Below are 10,765 nucleotides of genomic sequence, written 5' to 3'. Positions count from 1 at the left end.
TGACAGAAAATGGATAAAACACTTTGAATCAACTCCGGATATTGAACAAGTGATTTATTACCAAGATCTAGGTCAAGTATACAAGTTTGAAGATATTCCTTCAGACGAGATATATATGAAGAAATTGAGAAATTGCAAAACTCAAGATAGAAGTAGTGCGAATCATATTTTAGATTCATATCGAAGCAATCCAAATTATGATAAAAACTATTTTTAAAGAAGAAATAGATTCACCTATTGACATTGCTAGATGAGATAAACGAATGAAATCTTCAAGATTTAATATTGAGAACAATCTCAGAGAATCTATGTACAGGGAAAATTATAGGAGTATTTTACCCAACAATTGCATATAATCTGACAGATCAAGATTTCAATCGAGCTTTAATATTATATCAAAATTTCAAAGAAAAGAGCTTATGAAAGAGAGTAATAGATTATATTCTATTACCTATCAAATTTCACATGTTCCATCTAATACACAAAACTCAGAATTATTTATTAGAAATGAGTTTATTTAAATACCAGAAATATTTTTGAAAATTTGTTCAAACAATTTATCCAAAAAAATCGAGTTTTCTTTAATATAGGAAACAAATATTCAAATATAAGACAAACCTATTCTACAAAGAAATCAAAATATTAAACTGGAATAAAGAATATTATCTTTTCAAGGAGGTAGAATAATAAATCACAGGTGGGGAAAAACACGTGTTTAAGAAACCCAACGAGTACCGAAAGTTTTTCAACAATAGAAAAACTTAAATGTCCATAAGGGTGGAAAGAAATCGAAATAATATTTGATATAACAAGACAAAGATTGTAATACTATATACTATTTAGAACATCCTATGATATAAACAATCAATGAATGATCAATATTGGTGAATTGAAAGTTTATATAAAAGAAGTCCCAAGAAAAGAACAAGATCAATTGGTTCTAGGGCTAGAGTTTCTCGAGGAACACAAACCTTGTAAACATCTAGAGAATGAAGTGGAATGGTATATTTTTGTTAGGAGGACCAAAAATGCCAAGGAATAATGCTAAAACATCTGGAGTTGCTGAGATTGAATGAATACTTATATTCCGTCTTTAATGCTGTTTTTGGGTTGCTCTCATATCTATTTGCGTGATTAATGAATTTCTCATTCGTATGTCTTCTTATGTTTTCAGGTGTTCTAATGATGGTGTTGACAACATTGTCAACAACACCAGTGCTCTAACATGTTTAATTCAGGGGGAGATACACTCTAACGCAGGGAAAACTTAACTAACTGTGATGCTTACAAAGATTATCATTTTTGGATGTTTTATCCAGAAAGGCAAAAAGGGGGAGATTGAAAAGAATATTTTATTCCTTCGTTATTTTGATATTATCAATTTAAGATTTTGCCTTTCTAGATTATAAAATCTTGTTTGATTTATTTCTAGATTATGAAATCTTGCTTGATTTATTTATAATTGATAAGATCTTGATTGATTTATATCTAGATATTATAGGATTTGTTTTTAATATTATTTTTATCTCCAATATATTTTATCCATGTTTAAAAGAGTTTTATATCTAATGAAAATCTTGTTTCCATATTTTTCAGGACTCTTCTATGGAATAACTTTTAGGTCAAAGCCATAATATAAAGATGTATAGCCTTACAGCCGTACAAGGTTTTTGAGAGAGAAAAAAAAAGCTTTTGAGAGACAAGTGGGGTTGTAGAGAGAGAAGAGGCTTGAGTGGCAGAGAGGCTGAGAGAGAGAAGAGCTTTGGAGAGAGAGCGAATCTAGACTCTTCGTGGAGACCTTTTTGTGATCTTTTGAGTGATGTTTTGGAGAGTCTCCTTTCGTGGTTTTGAAGAGTGTTCTTTTGTGTCTTCGTGAGCTTTCTCTTGTGTTATCTTTGCGTGGTTTTTCGTGGACTTTGTGCATAGTCCTTTTACAGAGATTACTGAAAAATATTTTTAATGTTGAAGACTTTGTGTGATTGAGTCACAGACTTTGCCGTGTTGCTGATTTGTGTTGCCAACACTCGAAGAACAACATTGACGTAGAGTGTTGATCGAAGAATGATTTCGTTTGGTTTTAAGCAATACGTTTTTATTTTACGCATCTAGTTTTAGTATTGGTTTATTTTGATGCATGTTAATCCCTTGGAGTGTCAAAGAATTTAGTTTTGTTATTTTCACTAGTATTGTTTTGGTATAAACGATTTACATATTTTTCTAGTGAATTTTTGCCATGAGACATCGCACAAGTATTCGTATTTGTGCATGATTTAAAACTGGTGTTTATTTATTAAAATCATATTTGTGTGTTTATAATTAATTTTCGCTACATGTTGTGGGTCGGTGTTGCCAACACCGAGCACAACACTGACTACTGATACACACAAATCTATTTATTTCCTATACAACATTCCTTTCAGGAACAAAATAAAATCCAGAACACAGTGGCATTAACTAACTATTAATTACAGGAATTTTCTACCCTTCTGTCCAAATCCAGCTTCCAGCCAAAGCTCGAATACAGTGGCAGCCATGTGTGTGTGTGTATACATTATATATGTGTGTCTGTATATAGAGGCTGTGCATGCATTTATTTTTATAATTTACTTGTGAATTTCCATCTGGGTCGTGTTGACAATTGACACAGATTCCGCTTCTTGGTAATCCCTCTCTCGCTTTGAATTCCAGGCAAGTTTGTGTAGAACCGTTTTCGAAAATCTTAAAATTTGCCAATGATTTTATGTTTTGTGTGTGTTAATCATTATCGAATCCGCGATCTTGTTTAAGGTTCTTCTATGTTGCAATAAGTTGATTTCTTGCTAGACATGAATATTTTTATTTCCATTGTTAGGTGTTGAACTCTTATCGTGTTCTTTAAGCTGAACTGTTTGAACGTGCTGGATTGGTGAGAAGAGCCTTTATGCCATCTAGGCTGTGGGTGAAGATTCTGAACTTTGGTCAAATGTATTAAAATTTTGATTTTGAGTCATTTTCCAGTTGTTTTTTTTCTTTGTCCCCACTTTGACTTTGCATTTTTATCCAGAAACCTTGCTTTTTTTTTTTCCTATGAATTTTAAACTAGAAATCTGATGTCGGTACTTTAGTTGGCTCTGGTTTCTCGAAGTTGAGTATTATTTGGTTTATACAATTTTCTGGAGTCATATATTGAGTTGAGAGAACAATCGACCGAATAAATCAAGAAGAAGGGTTTACGGGGATCATGTTCTCTCTTCAGAAATGGAAGTGTTCATGGTCCCTGGTTGCTGCTGTAGCTTCGTTTTTGGCGTTAGTTTCAGTCATCCATTTATTCCTCTATCCCCTGGTCCCTTCTTTGGACTACATGAGCCTCAGACAAGTTCAGAGCTCCTGTCTCCAACTAAATGGATCCACTGAATTAGGCAAGAGCAATATTCCAGATTCTGTAAAAGCAAATCTAAACGAGGAAAATGTTCCTGTAAAGGGATGGATAGAAGGAAGCACAGACTACTCTAAACAGAACTTGCAGGTGATGGTTGATTTAAAAGTTCAATTTCTAGCCGACTGGCATGGTGCTGTGACTTATAATGGTGCTCCATGGAAGGCAGAGGTCGGTGGATGGTTATCTGGCTGCAACTCGAGAGCCACTTCTGTTAACATTGTCGAGGTAATAAATTCGAAAAGTAACTTAGTATGACTATTGTTAGAAATCGGAGAATGTATCATAGAATCAGACTTGATAAAAAAATATATAATGCACATTTTGATTTTTAACAATTGTCTTCATCATCAGGATTATTCTTTCATGGCCCTTTTGAACATGTTGATGGACTCTTTTAAACTTGTAGTTGTATTTTGCACAAAATCACGTGTTCAGATCTACCACAACTTTATCCACTGAGAATTTTATCCGCATAAAGTCAAGCTGATTCTCTTGAAAAAACTTCATGATTGTTTTAATTTCTACCATTTGGAGCTTAACCTACTCTCTGTATATATGCATGCCAGGAAATTGGTGGGAAGCATTGCAAAAATCAATGTAGTGATCAAGGCATTTGTAATCATGAGTTGGGTGAATGTCGATGCTTTCATGGCTTCACTGGTATCTTTTCTAACCTTAATTATTTTATTTCTCCTTTTATTTAGACGATTCTTTATGCACACTGATTGTCTCTTTGTGTTTTTATGGCTATGTCAAACCAACCATCCGAACTTGGAAGAAACCGACCAAGTATTAGAGTTAACTTTTCAGATACAATACATAACTTCCTCATATTATATAATCGGTACTTGCTCGGAAATTGCGTTTGAGTGATTGATGATTATGGCTATGTTAAACCAACCATCTGAACTTGGAAGAAACAGACCAATTATTAGAGTTAAATTGTCGGATACAATACATACTTCCTCATATTATATAATGTGTACTTACTCGGAAATTGCATTTGAGTGATTGATGATTATGATTATGAGACCATTTATTCGCTGGATCATACTTTCTTAGGCTATAAACATCATCTTTGACCAAACTTTAGTATAGTATGTATATCGAAATGCCAAAACACATTAACTTAATCGTGATCTGTGAATGCGTAGAAGATAGGCATGTGATGCTCAACTGTTGTCTAAGAAAGTAAAATTTTCAGTCTGTTTGTAATATATCCTGTTTAACTCTTAAGTTCAGAAATTCTAAGTTTTTTATTAGAGAAATTTTTGAAATTTATATTTATTTTCAAATCAACAAAATTTGATGTTTGGATGGCAGGGGAAGGATGTTCAGAAAGACAGCATTTAAAATGCAACTATCCCGGTTCCAAAGAGCAACCGTATGGGCATTGGGTTGTTTCTATTTGTCCGGCCCATTGCGATACATCAAGAGTCATGTGCTTTTGTGGAGAGAGAGCGAAGTATCCTAACCGTCCTACTGCTGAGGCATGTGGATTCATAATAAAGTGAGATGAACTAAACGCAAACTAGACACTTGATACAGAAGGGCGGATCCAGTGGGGGGCAGTTCTTCCCCTATCATGTTGAAAAAATAATAAAATTTTACATTATTTTTCTAAAAAATTCCAAGTTCTGCCTCCTCGACAGAAATCTATTTAGTTGCTGCCTCTTTTAATCCTTGGGTCTGCGCCTACACCACTGTGTTTGCTATTGCTCCATCAATATTGTCCATGTCATAGCTATATTGTATTTCCAGCATGCCTACTGCACCTGGTGCTCCACGTCTGGCTGATTGGACGAAAGCTGATCCAGATATCTTCACTACGAATGGAAGTATATCAGGCTGGTGTAATGTGGATCCTACTGAAGCATATGGTTCCAAAGTGAAATTCAAGCAGCAATGTGATTGCAAGTATGATGGCCTTTGGGGCCAGTTTTGTGAGGTTCCGGTTGAGAGTGTGTGCCTTAATCAATGCACAGGCCGTGGCCATTGCCGTGGTGGCTTCTGTCAGGTAAAACATGCCACTGCATTTTGATATTGCTGGTTGGTTGTCAAATCTTTGAATTGATTTTTACCTTTGTATTCTCAAGATTAGTAATCTTTGAATTAGGTTATAGTGAAAATGATTTGGAAGAATATATTCAACAAAATTTGGTAACAAAAAGTCGTACTTTGTCATATTTGCGGATTTGCCACTTTTATTTTGAAATTTTTATTGCTTTGACAAGAAGGAAATTAGTTGTTTTTTGGATTTATTTTATTATTGCCCTTAATATGAATGTAACTGCGTATGTGCAGTGTAAAAGCGGCTGGTACGGGGTAGATTGTAGTATTCCATCTGTTTCATCGTCAATTATGGAGTGGCCTAAGTGGCTTCGACCTGCGCAGATTAATGTCTCAGATAGCTCACAACTCATAAAAAATATTGCTAATCTCAATGCTATAGTTCAAAAGAGAAGGCCTCTTATTTATGTTTATGATTTGCCTGCTGAGTTCAATAGCCTTCTCCTTGAGGTAACTAATCTGTAGTCTCATCCTGGTTGTCTTTCTATTCGGGAAGAAAATAATCATATTTTGTGTTGGCTGTCTTGAAAATGTAGGGGCGGCATTACAAGCATCAGTGTGTAAATAGAATATATGATGACAGAAATGCTACACTGTGGACAGAGCAGCTATATGGCGCCCAGGTATTAACAACTATATTTGATTCCATTTCATATTTTCGTTATCTTTAAGGTTGAATTGCATCAATTTAACACTTAGCTTGGAAGAATATTTAAATGATCATAAGAGGTTCGATTTATCTGCCTTATATAGTAGAAACATCATACATACAGTGCAAATAGAAAAATAACTAGCTTACAGTAAGATAAATTTATATTTGAACATGACAAATTCATTAGAAAGTTAGCTGGCTTACAATAAGATATGAATTTGTACGTGACAAAATTATTTTCTGAGAATCTCGCTCAAGCTAGAGCACATAATAAATCATACCCATCTTGGAAGAAAAAGATGAGAATAGCCACATCAAAAGCGTGGTGAGCCCATAACCCATAGGTCTCATAATTGAAATCTAAAATCGAATGACCAAAAGAGTTCAAACTTCGGATTATCTAGCTTCCATAGACGAGATATCCTATACAAAAGAAATTCACTAGCTTACAAAATATCTACATCTAAAGCTCTCTACTCATTATCTCAAAAAAAAAGAAGAAAAAACTCTCTACTCACGGTAAAAGATTAATTTATGTTTGACAGAAAATAGATTCTAACATACTTCTTTTTTGCAGATGGCAATCTATGAAAGTATACTGGCCAGCCCTTACAGGACATTAAACGGCGACGACGCCGATTATTTCTTTGTTCCAGTGCTTGATTCATGTATTATAACCCGAGCTGATGACGCTCCCCACTTGAGCATGGAGGTAAAAGATAGGATAATAATGTATTTGACTGTCTTATTCCTCGTATACCTGTAGAACCATACATATCTTTTGCATCTTTATATCTTTAATTTTTACATATCTTCCTTTTTTTTTAATTGCAATTCAGGATCATCATGGGTTGAGGAGTTCATTTACTCTAGATTTCTATAAGAAGGCATACAGGCACGTTATGACGCAATATCCTTATTGGAATCAGTCATCAGGAAAAGATCACATATGGGTAAGCTGTCCCTATTTGATGTAACACTCAACTCTATTAGAACAATCTTATCCTTTGAGCTAATTAAATTTTGGTGTCTGAAAACAGTTCTTTTCATGGGATGAAGGTGCTTGCTATGCTCCTAAAGAAATATGGAACAGCACAATGCTCGTCCACTGGGGAAACACAAATTCGAAGCACAACTATTCAACAACAGCATATTGGGCTGATAATTGGAATACTATTTCTTCTGATAGACGGGGAAATCACTCATGCTTTGACCCGGACAAAGATGTTGTACTTCCTGCATGGAAGAGACCTGAGGAGCACTCTATATTTCTTAAACTTTGGGATTGGTGTGCATCACTTAAAATCATTTTATTCTTGTTTTCATTTTCCATATATATATGTATACGAGATCATATGCATGATTTAACATTACTGATTCATTTCAGGCCTCGCGAGAAGAGAAAAACCCTGTTCTACTTCAATGGAAATTTAGGGCCAGCTTATGATTATGGCAGACCTGAGTCTACGTAAGTTAAATCGATCTTAAGAGCATTATTGATGCTATCTCATGAAATAAGTATTTATGTCACTGAACCTAACTAACATGGCGTGATGGAGAGAGCATGATGCCGAGACAACATATTAGTTATGCATACGAATCGAGGTGGCTCACAATTTTTTTGAGCCATCTTGAATGTTATTTGATCCATATTTGATATCATCGAATTTGAGTCGAGCTCAAATTTGCTCTGTATATTTTTATGCCAAATTACTATTTCAGTAGGTCACTACCAAGCTTTGATATATCTATTAATATTCTATAAATATGACTAAAATTTAATGAGCTCTTGAGCTCAAGCCATAATTTAAAATATAATTAAGTTTGGTTTATTGAACGATTGAGCTCGAATCCCCGTCTGAATTGAACGCCTACCCGAAATAGATCTTTCTTTTTTAGCTTTGAGCTAACTTGAAAAGTTCTTGATCCCAAACCTCAAAATGTTGGCAACATTCTACTCTATTCGGTTTGTTTGTGCCCTGAAACAAACTCCTAATATCCAAAAAGTTGTTCAGTTTATTATATGACTACCGGCATGCTAAGATGGCTATGTTTACAGGTATAGCATGGGAATAAGGCAAAAGGTGGCTAAAGAGTTCGGATCGAGCCCTGACAAAGAAGGAAAACTTGGGAATCAGCATGCAGAGGATGTGATCGTAACTCCACGGCGTGCAGATAATTACTATGAACAATTGGCTAGTTCCGTCTTCTGTGGTGTTATGCCTGGAGATGGGTGGAGTGGCCGTATGGAAGATAGTGTTCTTCAAGGATGCATTCCGGTTATCATTCAGGTATCATAATCTGAGTAAATTGTTCTCCTGTTGTATATCAAAGGGCTGTATGTCCCATAAACTACTTGTATGTCGAAGGGCTGTACTTAGTATGCTTGTGCATCTACGCACCTTGAATGCCATATTTTCTTGACGTATTGCTTTTCCTCATGGTGGCTGACCTGATGATGGGCGGTGAGAATGATTGGGATTTTGCTGGGAGAAATCTTCTACTTTGAGAAAAATACACACAAACATATATATTTTAAATTTGATGAGCGATTTTCCACCCTGGACTCTTGCTAGATCTGTCCTTGTTGATTCCTCTAGTTACTTTAGATAGTTATAGCTTAAATATATCATTACTCCCAATGGTTAAATCCTTTAATTTACCTCTTTCAGGATGGAATACATCTGCCATATGAGAATGTCCTTAATTATGAAAGCTTTGCTGTTCGTATTCGTGAAGATGAAATCCCAGATATGATAAATATTCTACGGGTAAATGTTTTCTCCTTCAAGTAGCTGTCACGTCTATTGTATTTGATAGCATAAAGATCCACATAAGTTGACCGATCTTGGGTTACATTTTACCAGAGAATCAATGAGACAGAAATAGAATTCAAATTAGCAAATGTGAAAAAGATTTGGCAGCGATTCTTGTATCGTGATTCTATTCTGCTTGAAGCTGAGAGGCAAAACGCCACACTTGGTCTTGTTGAAAGTTGGGCTCTATTGTTCTCAGAACTTACAGAAGACGATGTCTTCAGCACACTCATACAGGTAAACTGATACATTGTTTTCTTGATACCTCTCCGAGATATCAGACAGCTTAAATGCTATATATGTTACCTCGCATTGCATTGCGTTTTCAATAATCGAAAAATCTCTCTCAGTTTCTATCAGGGGCGGACCTAGTATTTTGTCAGATTTTAGGGCTCCCTACTGGATCCATGCTTGATTGCTATTTGCCTGTACATTGGATAAAATTGTCAATTTTTTTGTTTATGCTCGAATCTTGAGACTGAATTTTTCTCATGCGCCAGGTATTGCATTACAAGTTACATAACGACCCTTGGAGACAACAGTTTTCTCCTCGCAAAAAGGACTTTGGTTTACCCAGAGAATGCTTGATTAGAACATAGCTGATGCCCAAGAACTGCCATATAACAGAAAACTGGTTTTAAGAATCGGGCAGTCTCATGTTAGGACACAGTGCGTGCTGCGGTAAGAGGAACATATCTTGTTACTCAGACGGAGCTTCTTTGCATCGATTCTCAATTTTGTGAAGTACAGGAATGACAGGACAGGTTTGAACTCAAGAAGAGGGAGATGGATGTTTTCTTAACAATATTTTTACCATTTTCATACACCATAGGAAATGAGATGTCCATTTATGCATGCAGAAAATTCCAATTTACAAAGAAAAGGATAATCAATCATCACTGTTAATGAATAATGATTCACTACTTTTACCAGTTTTTGCCAATATGCAAACGCAAATTCAAGCTATTATTACAAAGTTGCATGTTTTGTGAAAAGAAGTGCAAGGATTGTGCTACTAAATATATATATTTCTAATCTATATTTCAATCTTAGTGATATGCATCACGTTAAACGGGAAATGATATTTACAATTTATTATTTTATTTTGTAAGTGCACTCAATCTTTGCATTTTGTTATACAAATTGACAATGTTAACTATTTATTTATTGTTCCTTTCCTAAGTAAATTTGTTAATGATATATTCTCAATTTATTAATTTTAATCTCAAATTTTAATTTATTTTACATTTTAACAAATATTAAATAATTTGAATAAAAAAAATTAACAAATTTTTTTTTACATCCCTCTATTTTTACCTAGTTATTTTATAATATATTTATAAAAAAAATTAAAACTAAAATTTTAAATCTGAATTTATTTTGTTAAAATACAAAAATATGTTTTTTTTTTCAGAAATACTAAATTTTTACTTTAATTATTTTTTAAACTTACATTTTTTAATAAAAAATTATTGATGTATGGTTTTAAAAAAATATAAAGTAATGGATAAGGATAATATTGTCAAATATAAAATTAAAAGGTCAAATAAAATGTATTGACTAAAAAATGGAATGTAAATATAGATGATGTTAGTTGTCCCACATCGATTTGATAAAATATTTTTGAGTTGTATATATGTGTTTGAACAATCCTCTCCTCTTGAGCTAGTTTTTGATGTTGAGTTAGGTCCAAGTTTCAATTTTAACATGGTATCAGAGCTCAGGTTCTACCGTTATGTATCGGATTGGTCATAGTTAGGACACCAATTCTATCCAAAATTGGGTCATTTGTAAACTTCACGCTCCAAA

General features: G+C 34.2%; 1 protein-coding gene across 1 annotated transcript; it reads left to right on the top strand.

Moving 5' to 3' along the window:
• The first annotated feature begins 2,449 nt into the window (after positions 1-2,449).
• On the top strand, positions 2,450-9,592 carry LOC140983361 (uncharacterized). Its single transcript, XM_073450394.1, has 15 exons — positions 2,450-2,660; positions 2,852-3,643; positions 3,985-4,078; positions 4,742-4,928; positions 5,180-5,435; positions 5,723-5,938; positions 6,025-6,111; positions 6,718-6,852; positions 6,980-7,093; positions 7,181-7,428; positions 7,528-7,608; positions 8,200-8,431; positions 8,813-8,911; positions 9,008-9,193; positions 9,457-9,592. The coding sequence occupies exons 2-15, from the start codon at positions 3,221-3,223 to the stop codon at positions 9,553-9,555; spliced, it is 2,457 nt and encodes an 818-aa protein (XP_073306495.1). The 5' UTR covers positions 2,450-2,660; positions 2,852-3,220; the 3' UTR covers positions 9,556-9,592.
• The last annotated feature ends 1,173 nt before the right edge of the window (positions 9,593-10,765 follow it).

Source organism: Primulina huaijiensis, chromosome 1 (genome assembly GCF_012295235.1).
Source record: "Primulina huaijiensis isolate GDHJ02 chromosome 1, ASM1229523v2, whole genome shotgun sequence".
Taxonomy (NCBI): Eukaryota; Viridiplantae; Streptophyta; class Magnoliopsida; order Lamiales; family Gesneriaceae; genus Primulina; species Primulina huaijiensis.
This window is presented reverse-complemented; position numbering and strand designations above follow the sequence as displayed.

What these genes read in the sequence shown, in the direction of transcription:
- LOC140983361 (XM_073450394.1), top strand. Translation starts at nt 3,221, where the DNA reads ATGTTCTCTCTTCAGAAATGGAAGTGTTCATGGTCCCTGGTTGCTGCT. An exon ending in GCCGTGGTGGCTTCTGTCAG is followed by an intron (nt 5,436 to 5,722) that starts GTAAAACATGCC and finishes GCGTATGTGCAG; the next exon opens with TGTAAAAGCGGCTGGTACGG. An exon ending in GCATTCCGGTTATCATTCAG is followed by an intron (nt 8,432 to 8,812) that starts GTATCATAATCT and finishes TACCTCTTTCAG; the next exon opens with GATGGAATACATCTGCCATA.